The 26,276-nt window shown below is 49.7% G+C and overlaps 1 protein-coding gene across 5 annotated transcripts in view; it reads left to right on the forward strand.

The window, feature by feature from the left end:
- Window positions 1-26,276, forward strand: part of SLC25A22 (solute carrier family 25 member 22) — a 51,800-nt gene that overhangs the window by 13,312 nt on the left and 12,212 nt on the right. For 3 of the 5 annotated variants that reach the window (XM_087745853.1, XM_087745855.1, XM_087745856.1), the window contains 4 exons: window positions 9,094-9,209; window positions 13,347-13,472; window positions 16,907-16,962; window positions 22,786-22,876. In XM_087745853.1, the coding sequence (XP_087601979.1) occupies window positions 9,190-9,209; window positions 13,347-13,472; window positions 16,907-16,962; window positions 22,786-22,876 (293 nt within the window). In that variant the 5' untranslated portion in view covers window positions 9,094-9,189. Of the gene's footprint in view, window positions 1-3,648; window positions 3,723-9,093; window positions 9,210-13,346; window positions 13,473-16,906; window positions 16,963-22,785; window positions 22,877-26,276 lie in introns of those variants that run through there. The other 2 variants (XM_087745854.1, XM_087745857.1) reach the window with 2 other exon arrangements.

The following is a 26,276-nucleotide window of genomic DNA, read 5'->3' on the forward strand; positions in this document are numbered from 1 at the left end:
CTGCAGCGGGCACAGCACTGACCTGCGCTGTCAGTCTTTCCCCTCTGCAGCCTTGGGTTTGTCAGCAGTGAGCTGGCACCGTTCCGGGGGACATACTTCAAGGCATCAAACAGGAACGGCTCTGTAGGTGTTTGGATGTTGCTCTGATGAGGTACTGCTGCAATTTGGCCTGAAAGCATGTTTATTTCTCCCAGCAGGGCCACTGGCAACCCTTTCTTTTGGAGGAGATTGGTCTGCTGAGAGCCAGGAACCCTGGTTTTGTTGCTGGTAGGGAGTGAATGGTCCCTTTCGCACCCCAGGATCTCAGCTCAGTGCTCTGCCTCATTCCTACTGAATGAGCTAGAATCCAACCCTCACTTTCCCTTGGGCTTCTTGATTGGTTGTTTTTAATTACTGCTTTGTACATGGTGATTATTTTAAATTGAGAGAGGGGAACCTTTTTTCCTACTCTGCCAGTCTCTTGTCAGAGCACCTGAGTGAGGGATTTGCACCACTTAGTTTCTCAGTGGCAAGTCCTTCCAGATCAAAGGATTGGTCTGTCTATCATCGTCAGTTGGCTCTGCCTTTTCTTGACCACCACAGATTACTGAAGAGGAAATGCTGTATGTAAGTTCTTGTTTGTTTTCCCAACTGTGTCTCCCATCTGCCAGATTCCAGCTTCTCAGCAAAGCTGTCCTCTTTCTCTAGCTAATGCTGCATGTCTCTGAAGCTGTAACTACATAAAAACTGGTATGGAGAACTGATCCAGGGGAAGATGGGTCCTCTGACCTCATATTGCATCACTGAAGATTTTGCGATAAGAGATGCATGGAAAGGATTTTTGGCCCTGTAGCTCCTACGCCTCTTGGTCCGTGTTTCTGTAGAAGCCATGGAGAGCCAAGACTGAATTTGCCTTTGAGCATAAGTAGTTGTCCATAATTTAGAGGCTTGTGACTTGTGTTGTAAGTGTTCAGAGGAATGGGAGGGGAGCTGGGCTGTAGCATGCTTGATGTGGCATTTGTGCAGAGCAGAGGAGCCAGATCTCTTGAGACTCATCCACTAGACCCAGTTGCCTTTTTGAGAACTTGGAGAGGAGGCAGGTTGAGATGGGAAGAGTGCCAACAGCTCCCATAGGTCTCCTTTGCTCCCTTCAATCTTGCCAGGGGTTCTGTGAGCCCTTTTAGACCTGTTGTGTCTCCCTCCTGTGAGGGAAGGCACCACAGTTACTGCCTTATGAGAGTGTTTTAGTGTGTTGCCCTCCTATGGAGCAGGACTCTGCTATGTGTTCTCAGTGAGATGACTGCAAGCTCATTTGTCCTACCTTCCCTCTGATTCCCTCAGCTTTGCAGCCCCAATGTCTTGGATAGCAAGACTTGCTGTGTGAGCCCTGGGTGAGTCACTTCTCCTTCTAACGGCTGTCCTCACTCGTCCCGTCTTGCAGTTCAGCTGCAAAACCTCCAGGACAAGGACTGTCCTTGACTGAAGGTCTGTGCAGTCCCAGATCTGCACTGGGGCCTCTTGGTGTGCTGTAGTGCTGATACCCAAGTCCAGCTTCAAGATGAGCGCCAGCTTTCGGGCTCTCAATCCGGGGCAGTTTCCCAATCCATGCAAAGCTGAAGGGCGTATCCGGGGTTTGTTCCAGATTGGCACAGGCCTGCTCCTCGAGTCTTTCCATCTGATTTGAATGTAGATGGCTTGGCATTGAGCGGTTGCCCTTTGCAAACCTTTGTGCCCAGCCAAAGTGGGATGTGCTCTGGTAACTGGAGTGTGATCTGGTGTTAGGACCTATGAACTGGACTCTGTTTCCTGAGCTGTCCTGGGGTAAAGCTGAGGGCTGGGAGACTCGTCTGGGAGAGAGACTGTGTTGATGCAAGGAGAGGCCTCCATGGGATTCACCCTCTTAAGCAATAGGGCAAACAGTTTCTGCACTAATCTAAGCCAGTTGCTGGTTGTTTAGCCTGGCGAAGCTCTCCAGGTCAGGAAGGCACTTCTCTTTCTGCTCACAGTGCATTTTGGAGGCCTTTTTCCAAGCCTTAGCTCTCACAGAGGTAACAGAAGATGCTTGTTGTCTTGACTTATTGCTTAAGGTTTCTCAAAGCAGGAAGAGTTGCATGATGCTGTACTGGGAGTGGGGGGGCCAGCCTGTTGCTTCCAGCAAGATGGAGAGCCCAGAGGGGAGAGCGTGGGAAAACTGGGCGTGTTCCTCCTGCTCCTACTGCCCGGAGGCAGGAGGATCCCCACCTCCTTTCCTGCTTTTTTATCCCTGTTCTTTTCAGTAATACCAGCTGCTCCACTCACTCTGATCCTTGCTTTGGAATTGGCAGCTAGGCTGGCTTTTCCCAGTGTGGCTGAGGCCAAGCAGACAGAGACAGTGTTGGTAGGTGCAGTAAAGTGTCTGATGTCTTGGGTAACTCTTTTGCTTTGCATTGAGGTGGTCCCAGTGACTGAGGCCAGAAGGCAAATCTGGAGAGAGAGAGAGAGAGTGCGAGCGCAAGCTGCCTCCAGCACATGGTGGGACTTTTGTCTCTGAGATGGGAGGGTTGGTTGGACCAGCTCAAAAGAAGCTCTGGAATGCTGAGCCCTCTCCCTGGTGGAGGTGGCTGCGTTTCCACGGCCAGTCTCTGCTGTCTCTGTTTTGTCTTCTTGACAGCCGTTGTGTGAAGGTAAATGAGGTCTCTGAATTTCCTGTAATCTCAAGTAAATCCCAGGGAAGAGGATAGTTGTGGCACTGTGTATGCAGTATCAGAATATAGGACATTGCTGTAGTCCTAGGGGCTTGCAGGATTGTCCCCTGTGACACCACTTCCACCATGGCCCTGTTGTGGCTCCTCTCCTGTAGCAGTGTTACGGGCAACTACACTGGTCCGGATGGGTAAAGGATGTGGTCAGGGCAAGTGCCTCTGCTAAGCTGGAATGTTGTCATGGGGCCAAGGTGTTCCTCAGACTGCCAGCTGTGGTTGGAAATCCTGTCTGAAGGTACAGGGCAAATCAGCGATGGAGCTGGAATGAGATCTCAGGAGCCTTTGCTGCTAATCAGGAGTTTTGGTCCTCTTTTTCCTCTCTGTGAGCATCCAGGTAAACCTATACTGCCACAACCTGTGTTTGTTTTGTGTATAACGTGCCCTCAGCCTGGGGACTGTCCTGCACCACCAGGGAACTTGCCTATTTCTTTGTGGTATGAGGGAGATGTTTTGAGGTGTTCTTCTATCATCACAAGGTCTCACAGCATGGAGAAGTTAAGGCTCCCCACACTGAGCCTAGTTTGCAAGGAGCATGGAGGCCAGATAAGGGGGCAAAGTTTGCCTGCTGTTTTGCAAGGGTGCCAGCATGTTTTCACTGCGAATGTGCTCTGGCATTTTTGGCTGTAGATAGGAGGGTGCTGGGGGACACCCATCCCGAGCAGCCAGTGGGAGGGAAGACACACAAGGCAGAGGTAAGTTGTGGAGGCTGGAAGGGGCTGCAGGAGCTGAGGACTCTTATGGGGGGCTGTCAGGAAGGAGGAGCGAGCACCCTGCATGCTGGGGCTCAGCATCCCTGCTGTCTTGCAAGCTGAGCGGGCGCTGTGCCACTGAGCCTGTCCCCATGGGGGTGCAAGCAGCCAATGGTGCAGGCAAGTGGCGTGGCACCTCCCCACTGGGACTTTGGCCTTTTTTCACCTGAGGCAAGGAGGGGACCTGCCCTGGGCTTGGCGCTTTCAAAGCCCAGCGTCGTACAGGGACAGTCAGCTGCTGACCACAAGGCAGGTGAGTTTGCGTCTGCAGGCCCGGGGCTTCTGCCTGGTGGCAGAACAGTACGAAGGGGCTGCGCTGTCCTGCTGCGCAGCCGGGGAGGTGACAGTGTGTGGCGGTGGGGGAGCGTCCACCAGTGTGTTCAAGAGCCACTTTGTTCTGTTGAGGACTAATGCCCTGCCTGTGCTGCGAGGAAATTCATGGCAGTCCCTGCTTTTGAGAGCCTAAGGGCAAGTGAGCAGCAGAGATGAAACTGCCACCAATTCCCTCCATCCCCTCTATCCCAAAATGTCCTGGGCAGGCGAGAGCCAAGTCGACAGCTTCCCCCCAGGTGAGGTTTCCTGGTGCTGACCCCCTTGTGTGCTTTGTGCCCAGCACACATCTAGAAAGCAGCTTCTCTCGGGAAATACTTGCAGTTCAGTTTGCACTCCTTAAACCTTATAGTTGCGATGGCAGCTTTGCTTCAGTCGTTAGCAAAACTTGGCAGGGTCTCCATACCTTTGAACGCGTTTGTGCTGTGAAGGAAAGCGGTGCGCTAATCCCAGAGGGTTTTTCCTCTCCCAGCAGGTATTAGTTGCCGATTGCTTCCCCCCCACCCCTTCTCTGACTGTCATCGGTTGCATGGCTGTGTCCTCTCAACACAGTGGATGCTGGCACAGCTTTGCTCCCTCCTCTCACCCTCTGAGCCCTGCTTCTTGATGTCGGCTTCTCTGGCTGGGTCACTGAGTTTATCTGCCCTCAAGACAAATGGAAATATGTGGAAGGGAGTCCTGTCTTCCCCTTCTACTGTTTATTTTCCCGTCAAGGTTGTAGTTTGAATGTTTGCTTTCAGTGACAGCTCCAGCATGTGCTGACCTCCAGTTCTGTCTCATCCCTGCCCAATCGCTCTGCACAAATGTTTGTGCTGGCAGGAAAGCAGGGATGGGAACACATGTTTGGGTGTAGGGAGAGGATGGGATTGCTTCCTTCAGCTGAAGCGCCAGCTGATGTTGGCTAAAGGTCTTCTGTCAAAATGGCAGCCTGCGTGTGCTCAGATAAATTGGCACGTCCAACAGTCTGCGCCTGAGAGGCTGCACTCAGCTGCAGAGTGGGGCTGCTGGGGAGGGGAGAGCCTGGAAATGGGAGGGCTGGCAGAGGGCAGAAGCAAAGAGCTGGCCTCGGGGGGGGGCTGCTGGCAGGACTGGGGGAGCTGGTGGACTGGGAGCCCACGGCTGGCTTGGAGGATGCCAGCGGTGGCTCTGGCCTGGCAGGGGGAGAGCAGGACAAGGAGAAGGGTGCTAAGCTGTGGGGACACCCAAGGTCAGACTGTGGGCAGACCAGCGGCATCTGGGGGTAGAGGTGGCAACCCACAGCCATAGGGCAGTGCAGTGGCAATAAATGCGATGAGCATGGTCAAAGAGGAGGGGGTAAGCTTAACCTGTTCCTTCTCCCATGATGTCATGGCTTCTGGAGATGTTGGGTGCCTGTATCTCCATCCAAACTTGCCGGTGGCACACATGGCATGTGTGCTCCCCTCCATGCCCCAAGCTGGGCTGTGATTCTCTGGTAAGTACTTTTCCTTCAGGTGATAAGGTGAGAAGCGAAGGTTGAGAGTCCAGCCCCGTGCCCAAGGCTGGTTATGAGTGCAGCAAGTCCGCTGTGCAAAGGTTGGCCATCCTGGAGAAAACCTTACTGTCTGGGTAGCACAGTATGAGTGTGTGGCAGGGGAGCAAATTAGGACCATTTTGCCAGTGGCCAAGGCCGTGAGGACCAAATACATCCAAAGCTGGCTAGGTTTGCGTTGTAGTATCCCCAATCTGGCTACTCTGTTGCTCTCTGGAGCTGGGTTTTGGGAGCTGGGAAAAGGGAGAGGCTGAGTTGAGGAGGCTCTTGGGCTATCTGCGCGCTGCAGCGTGGGCTTTGGGCCGTTGGCGCCACTTCTCCACCTAGCATGGAGGCGATTCCCCATGCTGCAGTGACCGCATTGCTCTGAAACTAATTTGCTTGATTGTTTCAATAAATATAGAAGGGACGTCCTGGTGCGTGAGTAATGGGGCATTAATCTGTGCCTAGCTGTGTTAACAGCACTCTAGGAAGGAATTAACGCCATGTAATTCATCACCCATGCAGCTCTCGCTCTCTTAATTATGGGATGTACAATTTAGGTCCCCCCTTCCATGAGGGCTGCTCAGCCTCTTTGGCTTTGAGGTAGGTCTCTGGCAGATCTTGCTTCCCCTGCCCACCCACTACCAGTTTCTTCCAGGCTCCTCTGCTCCTCGTGCCATGCAGGTTCCCAGTTCCAGCAGTGCTGCTGTCCACCTGGCTGTGAGTTTTAACCGTATGGAGACTTTCTGAGGTATCGGCACCTTTTTGGTGCTGCTGGCTTGTCTGCTGCCTCAGTGCAGGTGCTGATGGGAGGTTTCCTGGCCAGATGCAAGCCCTGCTCCCATAGGAAGCCCTGGAGCTACACACCTGCTTGGCTACAGAAGCTTTGCTTGCCTGCTTTTGTGCTCCCGAGAGCACCATGCTCCTGGGGAGATATACTTAGGTCTCTACTTAATTTCTTTCCTTTCTAGGTTAAATGCATAATGTTGTTCTGGATTTGTTTTTCAAATATCTTAAAAAAATTACTACCATTCTCTTCCCATCTGGTATTTTTCGTCCTCTCAGACTGCAGGCCTGTAGCAGCTATTTTCCTGCCCTGGGAGGGACTGGGGTCTGGCTCTCCCGAGGAGCTCCCTGGCCAGGGTGCTGGAGGCTTCATCATTTGCCATCTTTTAAGGGACTTGGGGAGTTCTGTAGATTACAGCAAAGTGCTCGGAGTTTGCCATGACTTTGGGTTTGTTTTGCAAATGGTTGTTCGCTGGAGCTCTGTTTAAACAAACAGAGCTCAAATAAGCTTTCCACTTCAGTGCGTTAAAATCCCTCAATGCATTAAAATCCCCTGGCCATGGACATTCAGGCCTCCGCTGTGCCACGTGCTGTATAAACAGTTACCAGCTGCTGGTGTCTGCTGTAAAATGATCACATCACTCGCTTCCCCTCGCTCATCCGCAAGTTGAGTAGCTTTTGTTAGGGGAGATGATACTAGTGCTGGCATTTGCTGGCCGTACAGCCTGTTGCCTGGATGGGTCTTCGTGCACTAAGAAAGCCTGTAACTTTGCCTGGTTTTAAACCCAGGAAGGTTGTTTTTACTCCTTCCTGCTGTGCAGCTGCAGCAGGAGCATCCGTTCCCCGGTGGGAAGCAGCAGCAGTTTCCAGCTGAGTCGGAAAGCTGGGGAGGGCTCTGCAGTTACTGGGCAGGCAGAGAGCCGAAGCCAAAAGCGGTGCCCAGGTTGTGCAGAAAAAGAGAGGAGAGAGCTAAACCCAGCTGTCCCAAGTTCCTCTCAGTGCGGTACCGTCTTCTCTCACTCCCATCACCCTACTTGTGTCAACAGGTAAGAAGCAGCCCTGTGATACCTTTGTGTGTCCATCTTGGTCTCTCTCACTCTTTGGGCTACCGGACAGTGTGAATATTAGCAGCCTTGCTGTCTTCTCTTGCGTTGCCCTTTGCGATGGGTGCCTGGTCTCCTGGATGCCCCCGTACAGGGAAGGGGGCAGCAGGGACAACAAGGGGGGAGTTTGCCAGAGCTTGGAGCAGCATATCAGGACCACACGGTGCATGTATTTTGTCAGAGCTGCTGCCTTCATAAATACAAATATCCTATTGAGGGTATAGAGATTATCTGTCTAATGAGTTTTCATGGTTCAGGGCTTGTTTATGCCAGGGTTACAGGCTTTCAGCAACTGGTCTCCCTATATTTTTATATTTTGTTCTTATTCTGGTTGAATTGATAGAGAATTAGATTAACCTGAAACAAACTACTCTTGTGGACATGCATATGAAGGCACACACAGTGAAAGGTCTAAGCGATTTTCACTTGGAAAGTGCAAACTTAGCTGATCTGGAGATTTTTAAGGTCTGCCTCCATGGATTAGTCGAGATCAGGTAAACTGTTTGAAGAGGGCTCGCAGGAGGGATGGAGGGTGTAATAGTGTAGTGTAGTGGATAAGGTTCACGTGCAATGTTTTGGAGACAAGCCCCTTAGCAAGCTCCATGTGCTGGTCTCTCATGGCTTTGGCTGAATGTGGGACTCCAGAAAAGGCAGTTTTAGTCTCATGTCGTCCAAGTCTGGGACACTGCAAATGCTTTCATGCTGCCCCGTCCTTGGCACTTGATGTAACAGGGAGGGGAGCAGGTCAGTGCTGAACTGTGTGTAACCTCACCCCCTCTCCTTCCCATACCTGTTTGCACTATCACCAGCTCTTTACACTTTCAGGGACCTCTTATTCTCAGGAACGCCTCTGGCCCTCAGGTTGTATCTCCAGAGCAGAAGTGCGAGCCTGAAAGCCACCTTGTTGGATGTGAGATTCTATGTGGTTTAGGCAATCTGCAATTAAGGGGCAAATTTCATTCCAGAGGCAAAGGGCAAAGATATCTCCTCTGCTTCTGGCTTGCCACCCAGGTGGCAGCTGGAACAGGAGAGAGGAGAGTGGCTGAGTGCTGCTGAGATGCCTGAGGAAAGCATGGGGCACCTGATTCTCAGGTTGGAGGTGAGGAGGAGACAAGGACACCTCCAGAAAGCTGAAGATTGTGGTCACTTCTAAAATTGTCTCTGGTGTCCAGATTTCTTTGTGTGGTGACTTCTACCAGCTTCTGTTAAACAGTAGCAACTAGGAGTCTTAGAGAGAACCGTTTTGTGCAGGCTTGGAGCTTCAGTGCTGTGCCAGGAGGCACTGTGCTGAAAGGAGCGGTCCAAAGGGCAAAGTTGCATCAATAGCTTGGGGAGGGAGAGGCACTACTTAAAAGACAATGTTGGCACAAGACTGAGCATGGGCTGTCCATTTGGGCTGGGAAATAGAGGAAGGATTGTAAGCACTGGAGGAGCAGGTTTTTGAAGACTGTCCTTTAGAAACAGCACATATGTGTTGGAGGGTAGTGCTGAACAGGTCTTGAATTGATTGTCTTGGTGTGGCTGGGTGGACCTGCAGAGGGTTGGAGGTCCATACGGTGCGGTGTGAAATGCTCCCTTGAGTTCGAGAGAGCTGTGACAGTAGTGCTGTCCTGGATGCTGGGCAGAGCTCGTGCACTGCCTGGCTGCTGCCCTTCCTCACGTGCTGCTGGAGCCTGATGACTCTGGCAGCTCTTCCCTCCATATGTGCTTGTATATTTATATACACACACATTTATCACATTTATAAGACTCCCTCTGGAGCTCAGTCTCGTCTCTGAGGAGACCAGGTGCTCCTTTAAGTCACTTGTTCCTCAGCTGGCCTCACCCTGCAGCCTACCCAGTAGGACCTGAGCTTCAGGAAGAGTGTTAGTGTCTCAACTTTGTCTCCTCGGTGTCTTTCTCTCCTTTCCCAGGAAGAAACTGAAGTGAAAAAGAAGTGACTGAAAAACAAATTAAAGAACGACTTGAAGGAACAGATTCATTTCTTAACAAGATCAAGTTTGAATTAAATGGCTGATAAACAGATCAGGTAACTTTTTAAAAAATTTTTGAGTTGTTGGTTGTGCTTTAGATTTTTCTTTTAAAGTATTTAAAACTTAATCCCTTTTGTGATACAGGAGGTTGGAGGAAATCACCTGATGATCTCTTCTGTCCTTAACAGTTCTGGTTCCTTCTCTGTTCCTTTCTTATCTGCTTTTTTTCAACCTTCTCTTATTTTCTGTCTTTACTATGTTGTCATATCTCTGCTTTCTTCAGTTCTTTTTTCTGACTGCCTTTTTCTTTCTGCCCTCTGCTTTTTACCCTGCATGAGTCTGTTCCTTTTTGCTTCCTCTTTCAAAGGTCATCTTGACCTGCTGACTTCAGCTTGCTGACATCAAGGGAGCAAAGCCAGCTCCTTGACCAGCTGAGGATGCAGTGCTTGTAATTACAAAGTCCACATAGATCCAGCCTTGTGCCCTTTTCCTAAAGCCAGTCAATGCTTGAGTGATTGCAGGAACATGAAGTACCAACAATAATTAGTGACACTTAAGTGCACAGTAGGAACTTAAGAGCGTTCATTGGTCCTGGCATATGCAAAGGCTGGATTTGAGTCCTCCCTGGAAATGAACTGGGATGTGTTTTCTGGAAGGATACAGTTGTACCCTTAGCTTCCTAAGAGCTGTGTCAGGTGGATCTGCACAGTCCTGCACATGGGTTTAACTTTCTGCTGCTTGTGAAGTTGCCCCAGATAAATGACTCCTACATGCTGTGGGATTCCTGTGGGTTTTTTTGTGGTCCTCTTCTAACATCTACTTTTCCAGGCTACCAGCTCAGGACAAGGAGGTCAGTGGGTGAATGAAACCTGGTGACAGAGGGCCAGGACTTGGCAATGCCTGAATGCTACAGGCAAGAGGGCTGCCCCTTCTTAGCGTTTGCCATGATTCAGATATCTTCCTATGTGTCTGCCTTCTGCAAATGAAAACAGTCCTGAGCTGCGCTGATAACAAGACAGCATTTTGGAGTGTTCATGTGCCTAAATTTGACTGTCATCAGTTACCCAATTTGGAGAGCACTTGGCACTCTTCTCTTACACCCATGAAGGACACGCTGAGATTCACCTCCATGGAGCCTGATGAGTTTATGTCCCTGATAGCCTCAGCAGAGCAAAAGGACCAGATGTCTGTGGCCACTTGAAGCTTGGTATTTTGAAGGAAGGAGAGATGCATCCTCCAAGATCTCCCTGAGCCCCTCCGATGTGCTCTTGGCAGTGTGAACAGGAGCTTGCTGGCTACAGGGACTAGTGAAAAGGACTGAAGAGGAGCACTAGGAGAACTGGGATGCCTTTCTATCCCTTCTCATGTTAAACTGAGCAAATGGCTTTATTTGTATGCTAGCCTGTGGTGTCCCCATTTCACTAAGCCCTGAGCACCTAGATAGTGAGAGGCAATAGCTGTGCAGAAGCTAAATAGGACGGAGAGACCAGGCAGGGTGGATTCTCATCCCATGAGGGAGCAGAGAGCACCGAGGTGAAAAGTGGGATGACTTAGTCACAAGGGGAAAAGCTTTTGATTCAGGGTGCAATGCCCTCTGTCTCAAGTTCTTCTCTGTGCCCCAAATCCCTCACCTCTCCTGCTTAGGTCATCTCTCCCATCTATGCAACCAAAAGTCTGCAGCAGTCACAGACAGCCAAGCCAAGGAGATCTGTTTAAGCTTGGAGCATCTACCGAACCCCTCTTCCCTTGCAGCGTGTATCTGTCATCCCTTAGCAAAACAAGATTGAAACCAAAAGATTAAAATCCACAGCAGGGATTTGCTGCAAGGTGAGATCAAGGGCATTGCATTTCTGCAGCAGTGCATGTAGAACTTGATCTCAGTGTCTCGACGGATACTGCTGCATAGTCCATCTGTGCTAATATCCCTCTGCAGTTTGCATGGGGGAACCTGGATGATGGATTCGGGTGCGACAGGGGTGTTGAGCAAGGGTTTCTCACCCACAGAGTGAGAGGCTCTCTGCAGCCCCACGTCGCCCAGATTTTTGGCTTGCCCAGGCACATCAGACTATCCCCCTTTATTGCTGAGGTCTGTGCTGAAATTGGGGAATCTTTTGCACTTATGGTGCCAACAGGCAAGATGTTTGCTATGTGTCTGTGTCTCACTCCCACCTGATATAAGCCCTGTGGTGATTTCACTGTTGGAACATGTTGAGAGAGGCAAATGTCTGCCTGTCCCGGGTGTTTCAGGGACACTTAGAGAAGCGATGACAGTGCTGAGGCTGGAAGGGGGCACTGGTTGTGCCTTGCAGGCTGTGACCTGCCAGCAGTGACTTCAGAGCTGAATTTGGGGTGGGGAGGCTGATGTGATCCTGTCTTGAAACACCCTCTTTCTCAGTGGTGCCTCCATCTTGACACACTTTTATCTGGTCTAACCTCCTCTTTCAGTGTGACTGTGGGTTAATTAAGGAGAGCGCCATGATGTGAAGCTTACTGTTTGAAAATTTTTCCCATGTCCTGACAACAAGTTGAGTGTAGGAGTTTGCAGGCAAACTTCTCAGGCTGTGGTGCAAAGATCCCCGAGGCAACAGAGTCTCGAGCTGGTGAGATCTTGCAGTCTGGCCCTGTGCTGAGCTCGTGCACTGATTTGGGCCTGCCTTCCTAACGTGCTGTGCTTGATTTGATCTTGGTCAGCACTGTCTCGTTTGGGGGTGTGGGCTGAGCTCAGGTCTGTCTGCCTGTCTTTGGCACCTCTTCTTCCAGCTGTGCCAGCCCTGGGGCTGCATGTGTGTGTTGTATCGGTGCGGGTGTTGAGGAGGAAGGAGCTCTGGCTGCAGGAGAGCAGAGGCTGAAAGGAGTTTCCTGGAGTGTCAAGGTCATGCTTAGCACTTGTGGGCAAAGACTTTATTATTTTTTCACCCCTCTTTTGCCTGCTTTCCCCAGGGAGACCTCAAGTTGAAACCCTGAGCCTGGAGCTGAGAGGCAGCTCTTTCAGCATGGCCACTTATTGATCCTCTCTGCAATTGCCCTTCAATGCAGAGCACTCTGCAATGCCGCTGGCAGGGGAATGTGTTTGCAGAGCCTTACCCCACGATGCCATGGCCCGCCTCACCACTGCTGCTTCAAGTGGGTAATGCAGTCTGCGCCCCCATCCAGAGCATCATGTCACCATCATGAAAGGCAGTGTGCCTGTTCCCCCTGTGGGAGCTCCAGCCTGGACGGCTCATCTGGCTGTTATCTAGGACTGCTGTCAGCTATCAGTTTAATATCCGACACATCCTGTGTTCAGGGAGCCATATCCTGTGCTTTATTGGAGGGAGCTGACTCAAACAGGCTTCCTTTGTCTCTGTGTGTAGTGGTTTATCGAGCATGTAAGTGCTGTACATTTTTCATAATTGAATTTGCTGGGAACCCATGTTTAGCTGATCTGGCTTTCACTCGGTGCCACTCGCAAGAATTCCCTGTGGGAACACAAAGGCGAGTGGAAAAAGCCCAGCGTTTTGGAAGCACGTGCACCCAGCCAGGTTTAGATTTCCCTGAGAGGTATGAGCTCACATCTCTGCATCTGCGGCTGTGCAGGCTGCCAGTCCAGTGCTTTTGTCAGGCTATTGGTTTGTGTGCGTTCCCTTTGCCCCGGGCCGTGGGTCTGGAAACAATTTCCTGGAGCTGCAGCCGTCTGCTCCTTGGCTGCCTGCTGGGTGCTTCTGCTGGGCTCGTTCCCACATGATGGTAGGAGCTGATGTGTCACGAACCTCTCGTTAGATGCATATCTGATTGCAGTGCTGAAAAGCATTTGCCAGTAAACCTGCTGGCTTGGATGCCATCAGGCCCTAACTGAAGTCTGTCGACGTGGTAGATGGTCCAGCACTCTGTCTTTTCTCCTCTAGGCGCAACAGAAACCGTTCGGTTTTTCCTTGCTCTTAGCGGTGTGTGGCTTAGCTGTTTGGCTCCACTCCACTCATCAGTGATTTGTCCTGATGCTATGTGCTGCTTTCCCCTCCTTCCATGTATGTACAGCAAGGACCAAGTTTTGCCTTGAGGTAGAGCTCCCTTTGTGCTGAGTCGGGGGACAGCCTTGTCGCACAGTGATGTGTTAAATCTGGTCATGCAAAAGAGCTCCATTCTTTCCTCTTTCCCTCCCCTGATGTTTTCCCAGTGTTAAGACATCTGTTTCTCTGCATCTCGTCCCCTTACAGTTTACCTGCCAAGCTGATCAATGGAGGGATAGCTGGGCTGATTGGGGTCACCTGTGTATTTCCCATTGACCTGGCAAAAACTCGCCTGCAGAACCAGCAGAATGGCCAGCGGATGTACACCAGCATGTGAGTACCACCTGCATGGGCAGCATCCCCTGGGGCTTTTGGCGGGGAGTCCTTCCACTTTGTTACCTCTTTCAGGTGAGTTCAGCATTTCTAGGAACTGGGCTGCCCCCAGGAGAGCCAGGGGACAATCTTGAACCAAACTGTGCTAGAGCAGATACAGCAGCCGTTCAGGCTGCTGAGCCCAGCAGGCGAGATCTCTGCAGAGGGCACATCTGTTTGCATCCCTTGCTTGGGAGCAGCGTGTTTGCTGCTGTCAGGGCTCAGGACCAAAACACAAGGAGCCCCCTTCGGTTCTCTGCTGGGCCACAATCAAGTGCATGAGGGAATTTCTGCCTCTCTTCTGTTTTCATGACTCTCATATTGGAGGTTACTATCCCTTCCTTTGCTGTGTTGGTTTTAAAAAGAGGAAGCAGTCACCCATTCCCAGTCTAGAGCATTTGCATGCAGACTATTTGAAGGATCACAGGTTGATACGTGCTATAGTTACGCCAGCAGTCCTATGTCCAAAAAAATCAAGTGCTACAAGCTGTAGGAAAAGCATGAATACATCCAGCCCACCAAATTCACCTGGGATTTGTGTGGGATGCTTAGGCCTGTGTATCTGCTGCGGGAGTGTGCCCCCACAAGATGCTTTATCCTAGGAAGCAGAGTCAGGCCTTAGTTTTCCAAAAGTACTGGTGGCATTGACAGGGTAGAAGGGACTGGGACTGGTGATGTGTGTCCTGTCTTCCTGCCACTTTGTTCAGAAGTAGTGTTACCTGCTCCCTGCTCCTCCACACTTCTATCTTCTTTCCTGCCCAGGACAATTTGAGACAGAGTGGGAAGAGGAAGGAAATGCTCTGTGTGTTGATGGTTTTAGTCTCCGGGCCTCCTTGCTCTAGCTGATGACATGTAGTTATGCATGAGCTTAGGTTGTAGGCTCTGGTGTGCCACGGCAGACTGGTGCCTTGACAGTTACAGCGCTCTCCGCTCCCTGCATTGTTTGTGTGCCCAGGCATGCTGGCAGGACGTGGCCTCCCGTCTTGCTGTGCCTCTCCTTTTTTGTTGTGTCCTGCTGTCACTGCTGTGGATTGCTTCTCCCTGAGGATCGCTTTTCCCCCTGACCTGATAGGCGACAGCAACAGGAGTTCAGGCAGGATGGAGGATTTGTAGGCTTTCCTTGGGAGTGCATGCCAGGATGCCTCATCTCTGGAGGCTTTTAACCTCTAGCAGTCGAGTGCAGATCTGCTCCGTAGCCAGAAGTTGTTGTGGGATGAGGCGCCACTAAGGAATACACAGGATTTACCGTGTATATTTGAGCTGCCTCCTCCTAAAAATCTGTGACAAAGCCTGGATGTGAATGAGTAATGCTGGAGCTGTTCTTCTGGCATTGGCATCAGCTGTAGGGAAAGTGAGCTTGGGCTGGTGGGGATAAGTGAAAGTGTCTTTTGGGGGCCGAGGGGCCAGCAGGGACAAGGAAGTAACGGGGATAACGCATCCTCTAGATGACACCAGGCCATCCTGTGTCCTGCCTAAGCAAGCAGGGGAAAGGCACTAAGAGGATGCCGTTACCATGCATGGAGCATGTCTTCAGAGACACCCTTATGTTAGCTAGGGATTTGGGAGGGCTTGTCTGAGCTCCCCAGTTACAGGGGCTTATTTTTCAGGAAATAGTGTATTCCCATCGATACCAGATCTCAAAGGTGTCTGCTGAACACCTAGGAAGGCAGCAAGTTCACTTAAAGCTGTCTTGCTTTCATGTCAGCATGCCTTCCTTCTGCTCAGCTCGAGAGACCTTTGGCATCAGGGAAGCCTTTCCCTTGAAAGAGCCAAAGACGCTTTGGAGCAGCCCTGAGGGCTGGAGAGAGCTGGGCTTTTGGCTGCGCTGCCCCAGGTTGCTTATGTATAATTTTAGTTCGCTGTTGGCTCCTTTTTTCCAGGGGGAGAAAGGAGCTGGGCACGGCCTTGGCTCCATCTTGTTCTGCTGCAGCTGGAGGGGCTGGGGGTGATGTGCAAGCCTTAGGGTGAGGCAGCAGGGCTGCATGAGCACGGTAGGGAGCAGCTCTTCCCGCTCCCCTCTCTGCCGTGGCTTGTTCAAAGCAGCACTGCTGGCTTGGGGAAAACGCCTTGCCTCCAGCATTGCAGTGGAAGAGCTTGATGGAGGGGATAGGAGAAAGGTGCTCTGAGATTTCTGGGGCTTGCAAATGTGTTGTGGGGGCTGCTCCCAAGAACAAGATGGGTGCGTGCAAGCTGCAGGAGCTGGGGTGGTGTGTGTGAAAGATGGGGTCCCAAAGGATGTGGGGAGTCCCAGCAGAGAGGGGGAAACTCATTGCCGTGACTGGCAGCAATGTAGGACGGGCTCTTCACAAATAACACAGGGAACCCTAAAACAGTCTTGACCCAAGTAGGGCCATAAAGCCCTCGAGGGAACTCGGTATTTCCTTCTCTCCTGCCTCAGCACTACTACAGAGCGGAGATGAAGTTTACTCCTTGTGTTGCCAGATCTTAGAAATGTATTCTTGTTTTCATCAGCTACACTTCCCTGATTACTACTTTAAAGAGCCTTTTGTTCCTTAATTATGTACGCATGCATGCATGTGCGCCTCTCCCTTCCCCTATGGCCACAGCAAGAGCTGTCCCTTCCCAAAGACCCCAAAGCAGCCTTCAGCAAGCACCCAGGCTTCATACAGCCGTGGTCCAGAGAGGGAAACTGCCAGGGGATCTGCGCTGCCTTCCTGAACTGCACCTCTGGATTTGTTAGGTGTGTGTCTGTGCCTTCGAAAGGCTTTGAGCCATTCCGGCGCTCTGCAGAGTTTTCCCATTTGCAGTAAATGTAGTTGAAAGAAAGAAGGTGACAGTTTTCCTTTTGGAGTGGATCTCCGCAGCACCCTGTCACTCTCTCCCCAGGGGGAGAGCCGGAGCGCTTGCTGCCTGCTGTGGGACCCGATGTGTTAAAAGTAACTGCTTTAATCTGCATGGGAGGTCGCAGATGACTGAGCGTTCAGGTCATCTAGTGTGTGTGTGCCTTGTGTCGAATTTCATGGAGTAAGTCAAGCAAGTCAGCACTGGGGGTTTTGGCCCCCCTTATTTCCCTTCCAGAGCTGGATTTAAAAACACGTGCACGGGGATCTGCTTGTTAGAGCATCTCATGCGCATTTGCCACAGGGGACCCTGGATAAACAGCCCTTGCAGTGACATTTTTCCCTTTTGTGTTTCTAGAAAGCAGGCAGTGCGTGCAGGGTGAGCCGGGGGTTTCAAAGCCCCTGTGAATTAGGGGCTGAAATTGGACTCAGGCCTGAACAATGGTGCATTCAGTGGCTGACGCGGTTCCCTTCTCGGCTCAGGGTTTTGCTGACAGATCGTAAATGAAAACCACTCCAAGAGATTTGCTTTGTTTTTCTCTGCTCTCACCCACCTTTGAGCTCCTGTGGTTTATCTCTCTGTTTTGTTTGCAGGTCTGACTGCCTCATTAAAACAATTCGGTCGGAAGGCTACTTTGGCATGTACAGAGGTAAGTAAAGCTGAGTCAGGCACAGCGCAGCTTTTGCATTGGAAGCACTGGTGCATAAATGGGAGGAAAAGCCCATATTCTCTGGCGTATAAAGCAATAACTTAGCAATATCCTAAGATGTTGAAAGGTGCAGCTGTTTCTGAAAATAAACTCCTCCACGCCAGGTGTCTGCTCAGCTCTCCACCATTGAGGGCTTGAGTCCTCCCCATGGCTGTTTCGGTGTTAAACCTTACTGTTTACTGAAGTTCATCTTTACTAGCAGTTTAAGTGAAGCTGCTGGACTTTGTTTCAGGACTGCATGTGTGTGTTTCCCAGCTTGGGCACGGTAGCTTTTGTCAGAAGGGCAGTAGCAAACTTCTTGAAGTGTCTTACTTCCTGGCTGGTGATTGAATTTATGTCAATGCCTGCCACCAACGTGGTCAGGCCTGCTGTCCCATCTAGTTGGTAGCTTGTCTCTAAAACTAGTTGTTTCTCAAGCATGCCCAAGTGCTTTGTTCAAGTATTAAGACAAGCTGTAATTTAAAAAAAAAAATTAAAAATAACCTGTCCCCAGAAAAAACCTCCCTTGGGGGTGGTAAGAAAATCAGAGCTTGGCTCATAGTGGATCCTCAGCTGTTTGGTCGTTGTTTGCTAACCTGCTAGGAATCTCCTGGCTCTTTGGCTTAGGCTGTCTGTTGCAGCAGTGAGTTCCTCAGTTGACATGCCTTTTCTGGTTTAAACACAAAATCCTTGAATTTTTTTAAAGATTTTGAGGAGAGAGGAACAGCAGGCCAAATTCTGACTTCACTCGTGGCAGAGGAAAACGTGGAATACCTTCTTGGCTTTCAGCACAGTCCAACTGGCTTAGCTGACACTGAACTCTGGTTCATTTTATATACTGGTATTCAGTTGCCCGAATATGCAGTTTTTATCTCTGAGCTGTTCAGATAGCGTTCTTTGTGGCACTCACTCGCTGATAAAGCCTGATTAAAGTACTGCTTTGATTAAGCGAGTCCTTGCTCTTGTTTTTTTCAAGCGGGAGTCCGGAGATGCTGGTGCCTTGCTGTTGGCAGCAGTAGTGTCTCTTGCCGCTTCTTCCATAGCTCCTAAGGAAACACAGACGCTGCGGCCAGCCATCCTGGGAGCAGGCACTGGCTGTTGAGGCAGTGTCTCTTGCCCAACTTGCTGGTGGGTGTTTCGGGGGAGTGGGGTGGATGCCGGGGATGGATTGGCTGCTTCGCGCCAGCTTTCCTGGGACTGGGCAACAAGACAAATAACCCCGAGGAACCCTGGCAAGCTCCATCTTCAGTGCTAGCAGTGACGTGTTCCCCCTTCATTTTTCCCAGAAGCTGGCTGCTTCTGTGTTCCTAGCCAGGAACGGAGCCTGCATTAACTTTGGCTGTAAGTATGCAGTGGCAGGCTGCTTGCTGGGGAGCACAAGGAAGAAGCTGTTCCTGGAAACTTACAGGGGAGACTGTAGGACCCATCAGGGCTTTTGGGAGACAGCTCAGTCCTGTAAGGCGTAGAGTGGTGGCGGGGACATGCATCTGCAGGCCCCTTTTCACTCCCAAGCAGAAATCTCAAAGGGTGCAGAGGGTTTTGCATAGCTCTTGCTTTTCCCAGCCATAATGAGCCTGGTCAGCTTGGTCCATGTCCCACTATCTTTGTACCCCCTCTGTTCAGGGAGCATATAGTGGCTTGAATTTACTTGTCACCTCTCACTATTAAATGGGGAGCTGGATTTGGAGAGGGCTTTTGTGAATAGCTCCAGCTCCTTCCAGAAATTCATAGGTATTTCAGCATGGCCAGGGTGCAAAGCTGAGTCCTCCAAGTACAGCAATCCTGGTCTCTATGCCTCAGTTCTGTGAGCTGACATTAGCAGCCCTTCCCTCCCTCTCAGGAAGAGGATGGGCGGGTAAAATACATCCAAGATTTGTGAAGAATGTGAGTACTTTTCTGCGAAGAAGGTAAAGAGACGGCTCAGCCTTGCAGACAGGGGAAGATGGAAATCAGATGGTGGGATTGGTTCCTGCTCCCTCCATCTGTCCCAGTTCCCCAGCAGAAGTTGCTGTATGACTCACAAGCTCTTATTTTCAGCCTTTAAGCTGAAATTGGGAGGATTCTATGTTAATGTGCTAAAGTGGCAGCTGCTGTGCCCCACGGAGGAGTCACAAGTGCGTCAGTCGTCCCTGCAGGGCACTTGGCTTCTGTCAGAAGACAGAAAGGGTCTGCTTGGGCGCAGCCATTCCCACTGTGTGACTTCAGGTCTCCTTCACGTGTGAATCAAAGCTCCTCAGTGCAGACAGGAGAGAGGCTTGAGCTTGTAGCATGCTTTTCTGCAAATCATCTCTGAAGGGGTGCTTGTGGGCAGACAGTCCTTGCTCTGTATGAGTAGCCCATAGTGAATTGTGTGATGTATAAGGCAATCCCAACATTTCTCTCAAGTTCTTCCCCAAAAGTTACAGGGATTCTTGGGTTTGTTTGGAGGAGGAAGAGGAGGACGATTTTTTCTCATGTTTGCTCCGTGACATCTAGGTAGCAGCAATGCCTCAAAGCTGAGTGGTGCTGCCTAGCCCTGTCTGTGCTCAAGGGATGACAGTGTGCTTTCTTCAGACGTGATGCCAAGGGAAGGAACCCATGGTGCCTGTAGGCTCCTGGACCATGTGGACACCAGTGGAAGGAGACCTTGGAGAGGTGCTCTCTCTGCTCCCTGCTACAGTCCATCCAGAAGCCACCTATAGATCCCAGCATGCATCCTGGAAAGTCCCACTGCTACTTGCAGACCAGCTGTTTAGCCTAGCTGGCAGGAGCCAAAGACCTAGACCAGGCTGGGGAAATATCCTTTGCAGTTGAAGATATTTGGAGGTTAGCTGCAGCTTAGCTACAGTAGTGTGGCAGCCTTCCCTGGCCTCTGCTAATAATACCTCCCACATGCACCAGTGCTGCACTGGGGATGACTTAGTCCCCCTGTTATGTAGGTTGCTGGTGGTATATAAGGCCTTCTGTGAGAAATGTGTTTTAATAACAAAACCCAAGGCTCAGTGAGAAGAGGGCACTTACAAGTTCATTTGGCGAACAACTGGTTTTACCTCTACTTGATTTCGTTCTTTGTAGTGCTTCCATACTTCTTTTCAAAATACTTTTTATTTTTTAATGATTGCAGTTTATTTTTGCATTCTGTTTGTCTGTCATTGCTTTTGGTACACGTAGCCTATAGGCCAAGGTTAGCTTTAATTAAGGAAATAGTCATTGGCATAGCTGGAATTGAAGAGCTATAAGATTGTGTAAAAAAGGTAGAAAATGCAGTGGAAAGCATACAGCCAGCAGCTGAAGTATTTAATTTCTCCTCCTCCAGTGAATTGGAGCTGTTATGGATTATTGAGGACAGGGATTATCCACTCTCTGCTAAGCAGCTTTACTGAAAATGTCAAAGATGTAGGAGAAAACCCAGGTTCATTAACTTTTCTCTGTATATTGTGTGGTTTTACCCTCTACTTTATTTGCAATTGAAGGAGAAATTGCTGTGAAAGCCTCCTGGTTCCTGGAGGAGGTCAGCATGTGGGAGGCTACTTCTCGCTTACCTTTCTTACTTTATGGTTTGGAGTTTATTTTCTTTCTTTCAATGAACGCTTTGCACTGGTATTACAGTAGGGGGTTCATTCTTTTTTTTTTTTTTTTTTTTCCTCATTTTTCCAAGGAAATGTTATTCATGGTGCATGTCAGTAATGTACAGGTATTTTACTTTCTAGCCATTAGGAGTGGGGTTGAAGTTGTCTTCAACTTGGCATTAGAGGGAACACTTTGTGGGTAGCCACTTCCACTTAAAAGTCAGGCTGTGTGGATTTGCTTTGTAGATCCTGATATGATTGACATTAAATGGTGGAGGTAGAGCATTAGGGTCATGTCTGTGTGGCTTCTCATCACAAGTAAGAGCCATGGCAGGGGGACGTGATGTGTAGGAAGCACATCAAACTGAAGCAGCACAATCACTGGTACGCTTAAAATTTTGCAAAAACCCAGGGGTGTGAGAGGGCTGCCCTGCTCCCTGGGTAGTTAATTTGGTAGAAGATGATGGCTTTTGTTGGATGTCATGGCCAGCGTGGAATGAATGCATTGGCTTAGCTTGCTACAAGGCAGCATTACTCTGTATTTTCTGCAAAATCTGAACGTGGCAGTCAGAAGAGGGGAAAATGCGTTGGGCTGCCCAGGCCTGCCCAGCAAAGGCTGTCTGTTTTCTTGCTGTGATTTCCCACATGATGGAGATGTGTCTGCTGAGCAGAGGATGTGGAGCCAAGGATTCCCATGTCCTGGTCCCAGTTGTACTGGTCCCAGAAGTCCCAGTTGCGACTTTGCTTCCTAATCTGAGGAAAGTCCCCCTAAACCTATGTCATTCCGTGTCTAATTTAGGAGTTCTTTAATAATTTATGCAGGGAGGGGAGTCCATCCTGAGGAACGGAGGATTGAGTTGCCTTTCTCAGGTGTGGTGAGCCCTTATAGCTCCTGTCAACTTGTGTTCAAACCTCCTGAAAATGAAGCCTGCCAGGTGTTCGGAGCCTAGTGGGAGTGCAGGCTTCTCTGTCTACTTCTCTTTGGCAAATGGAGCTTTGGGGCCAGTTGTTTAAATCTCTACAGCAAGCATAAATGCAAAGGGTATACCCTAGTATTTGTGTTTGTCCTTGCAAAGGTGTTCATAGGCTGTTAGCAAGTCTCAAGCGAAGCTCTTCCAGAGGACTTGGAGCTCAGTATGCTTCAGTGCAGGCAGGGAGAGCTTGTGGTCATCCACTGGAGGACTTTTTGAGCCATAAGATTTAAAGGGAGGAGAATATTCTGGAGCATTAATCTAATGGTGCAAAATCCAGTATGCTCAGAATGGACTGGCCCTCCCCTCACCTCGTTTCCCCTAGGGCAGCTTGAAAGCTGCCTCCCAGCCGCTGTGTTGCACTAATGCTGGTGTCCATGGCCCACAGCAGCTAGCCAGGCCATGCAGACCTTTCATTGTGGCAGGCACAATACAGGGATTTGCCCCTTGTTGCTTCTGACAAAAGGGCACTCCAGCGGGTGGTGGGGGAGCCAAGGCTTGTTTACACCCCAGGTCCCCTGGCAAGCCTTGCCACCGTGCTCGAAGGGAATTTCTGCACGCTGCAGCTTGTGGTGGACAAAAAGCCATTTCAACGGTGGCTGCTCTGAGGGTGACACCCAGTGGAGATATACAAGGGAAGCCACTTAACTCCAAGGGTTGGTCTACAGCTGGCTGGCTTCTGGGCAGATGACTTCAACCAGCCTCCAGGTCTTTCAATGGCTCTGCCTTTTCTGGGCTGCCTGGTAAGCAAGCTGCTCTGGTTTTGGTCATGGTGGGGCAGGGACACTAGCAAGAAGGTGAGGCAGGGAGCTTTTGCTTCTCAGTATCACAAAATATTTGCAAAGGAGTGCATCACAAAATATTTGCAAAGGAGCTGGGACTGGTTATTAATCCAACTTATACTCCTTTCTTGAATGTCTGATCTGCATCTTTCTGGATTCATAGGAATGCATCCTTCGATGAGAGAAGAGGATGCATGTATGCATGGTGGGAGGTAGTAGTGAAGCTAAAGAAATTACAGAAAACATATTGCAAATGGAGTAGAAACACATCAGCGGAAGTTTTCAAAAACCCAAGGTGTTGGGAGGCAGAAATCCTATTAATTTCCAGTGGTGTTCATTTTTCTAAACCCCTTTGGTGCATTGGGAGCTCTCCTTCATCAGTCCTTGGTTTTGAGTGGGAGTTGGAAGACGCTTCTGAAGGATCCAGTTAATGGTTCCTTTAGTCTCATTCTCCAATGGTCTTTTCCTCTTTTCCTTGCCCAGGGGCTGCAGTGAACCTGACTCTAGTGACACCAGAAAAGGCTATCAAACTGGCAGCCAATGACTTCTTCCGGCATCACCTCTCCAAAGACGGGTGAGTAGGGGGTGTAGGCCTTTCACATTCAACTTAAGACACCAGCTCTTGGGACAAGTCTGGTGAGACATCAGGGCAAAGGTGGAGCGGGGTGATGTGATGACTGAAATATGAGTTGACCTTGAACAGCTCTCCTAGTGATTACATTCGGGCTAAGGATGTAATGTCTAAAATGGGAAGTGAAAAGCTCTCCACTGGACGACTGCTTTTTATTCAAGCTTCTAAAAATAGTCCCAGACCTAAGCCAAGGTTAGCAGATCCAGAATTTGTAGGCAAAATATTTGAGAGGAACCCAATGACACTGATCATTGCTCAGAGGGGAGGACCCTTCTCCTCAGCATCCTATTGGATGCTGTTATGCTCTTTCTGGCTTGAACAGATGCCAAGTCAAGTTCTGTAGACCCCAAACTTAGCATCCTTCTTGTCCTTTTGTAGCTTGAAAATAGTTTTAGACAGGTGGTGGGTCTGAATTGACAAAGGGCACTTGCAGCGTTGCCCAGCAGCTAACCTGCAAATAAATGCTGAAGGAATAAAATTATCTGCTTAGCTTGCAAGTGGGGGGTTCGTTCATGTGAATTAAATGTGAGTGAAAGATGAAAGAGCTGAGCAGTTGAGAGGGGCTGGACCCTGAATATTTAATGCTGTTTTCATCAGGATATTTCCCTTGCAATTTGGAGGACACTTGTGTCTTCCTTCAGACCAAGACCTCTCTCCAGATACAGCCAGGGAAGGTCACTGTCTCCAGTCCTTAGTGACAGTATTTAGAAAACGGTCTGCTTGGGATATGATCGTGACTTCCATCAGCAGTGATGGAGTGGAGCCTCACTGAAAGTGCAAAGCTCTGCCACAATTGCTTGGTTTAACCACTTCCCATAACATACCATGTCAGTCTCGGCTGCTGCAGATCAGTGGCTCAACAACTTCAGTGGAGCTTGTGGACTGATACAGGTTGACGATCTGTACCTAATTTTTTTGTTCTGGAGTCTTTTAAAGTAGCAGCTAACATACGTCTGTGTGACTCATCAGCTTGAAGCTGTTTGTGATTTTTCTCTTTCTTCAAATAGTGTCTCTTCTGTGCTCTGCTCAGACAGTGGGAGGTAATAATGTCCTCATTGCTCCTCGCTTCTCCCAAGTGGTGGGTCTGATCCCTGTAGCAGACAATACGGCAATACTGGCGTAGTGCAGTAGACAGGAGCACAGCTAGCTTTTTGCCACCACCTACAAAGTGAGGGCATAGTAGGTTGTACAGGGAAGACGAAAGGGTGCTAAGCTGCCGTGCCTTGTACCACCACTGAGAGAGGGACCCATGGAAGGAATCAGACCAGCGTTGCAACATATTTGGCATTCTGTGTGAGCAGTCACTGCTGTGATGTTTCAGCCATGAAAACATGGCAGGCCTGTCAGTAGGTGTCCTGCACCATGAGAGGTAAAGACTTGCTTACGGGACAAATGTGTGTGTCTGCCTCTCAGTGCTGAGGCAGGCTTTGAGTATGTGTTCAGGTAAGTGGGATGCAGCTGTTCCCACAAGCAGCTGAGGTCTTCACCCAGACCTCTTCCAGTTTGACTTCTGGGTTCCTGGCTGATCCACACATGACATGGATAATGTGCTGTGCTTGATTCAGAATAAAAGAGCTAGAGAGTTTTGCCAAGGGTAAGATACCCTGTTCTCCTAAAACATATGCACTGATGGGACTGGCACCACAGTGACCTGGAGCAGGAGTGTGATACCACTCAGGTAGTGGGGCATCTTTGTGTTTCAACACGAAGCATTTTTAACTCCTTTAGAGAAGATAAAGGTTGGGCCACAGTTAGGTGACAAGAGCTAGGCAGCATGTGGAGTCGGGGTCACTCATCTCATTCAACCACCATGGGGGGCTTGGATGAATGAAATCTGGTCAGCTCTGCCTGTGAGGATAGCTAGCGTGAGCTGGACAGAGAGGCAGAGCCTTGATACTGCTGTGATAAATGGTTTAAGGTGTTTCTAACTAGAAATGTCACTCCAAGGTGTGATGGGAAAGAAAATGCCTTGCAGGCTGGCTGTGGCTGGTATAGGCTATGAGCCTGGGATCTAGCTGAAAGGTCTGTTCCGTGCTGTAACCTTGCTTAGTGCATGGGGAGCCGGGGATGATGGAAAAGGCCATGACATTACCAGGAAGGATAAGGGCCCTTAGAAACTGCAGGGCAGCTGCTTATTGTGGGATCCTTTTCCTCCATGCTAGGGAGATCCCAGGCCTGGGGATGGAGTACGTGACCTGCCGGAGGGGTTGTGCCTGGCCATGCTGCAGTCGTTGCATGCTACCTTGCCTTTGGCAGTTCACAGAATCTTTTCGCATGTGTAGCACATGTAGCAAATAGGAGTGACAGCGAGGGGCTGTTTCATTTAGTCACGAAGCTGTGTGTCCCCCAAGGATTTGCCTTGCTCTTGCTCCCTCTTTCCAAGCTGTTTGCAGTCTGCAGGTTTCTCCCTTGAGATGCTTCTGTCCCCTCCTCCCCAGTTGTCTTTGTAAGACAGGGCAGGATTAGCAGTGCTGGAATCCAAACACCTCTCCTCCTACTCAGGGCAAAACAGGGTACATACCTGCTAGCACATCGCAAGGCTGGCCACCTATTTCACAACTGCAGTTAAAGCCTAGGTATGAACAACAAAATAGCCCAGGGTTAGAAAGGTGAAGATTCAAGCTGCCTGGCATGTCAATGTGGTTTCATTTCTGGATATGTAATTGCAACAGTCAAGGTGTTATATGGTGTAAAGTGCAGCTGAGGGAGTTAGGCTCAGTGTAAGGCTGGGGGCTGGTTTTTTCACGGTAAGCCACTAAGATCTTGGTTTAGCTCCACCAAAGTCCGTCTTGCACAAGCCAGACTATCTGCTGTACATTCACAGTATGCCGTGCTCCTAGACCAGCATCCCAAAGGATACTCTGGTGCTTTTCTGACTCAGAGCTGCAGAAGCCATCTAGACCTGTTTGACATTCAACGCCTTTGTTGCTAAGCTTTTAGCACTTGTCTTGCTTGAAATGTGTTGCATGAATTGGATATCCTTGTCTGATAAAATGTGCGTGTTCTGTCAGTATTTGCTGATTAAAATATGCTGAGTGTGTCCTCCACGTGCAAGTAGAAGCAGCATGTGTGGACCAGAGAGAGTGTGGCAAATCCAGCATGACCCAAAATAGCCTCAAGTTACACAACAACTTTTAGTGTGTGTTAATTTTTTTATTTACTTTTTTTTTTATCCTTTGAAAAACTTAGTATTGAAATGAACTTGCTTTTAAACTGCTAGGAAAAAAAGTGGCATAAAGCCTGTTTTTGAAAGGCCAGACTGAAAACAACAACTGTGGTGTAGGAAGCTCCTGGCTGCAAATTGCTGGAAGAGTATTTTGGGGATGTATCACTGCAGGTTTGT

Source organism: Nipponia nippon, unplaced genomic scaffold, assembly GCF_047370975.1.
Source record: "Nipponia nippon isolate SJK-2023a ecotype South Korea unplaced genomic scaffold, ASM4737097v1 scaffold_10, whole genome shotgun sequence".
Classification (NCBI taxonomy): Eukaryota; Metazoa; Chordata; class Aves; order Pelecaniformes; family Threskiornithidae; genus Nipponia; species Nipponia nippon.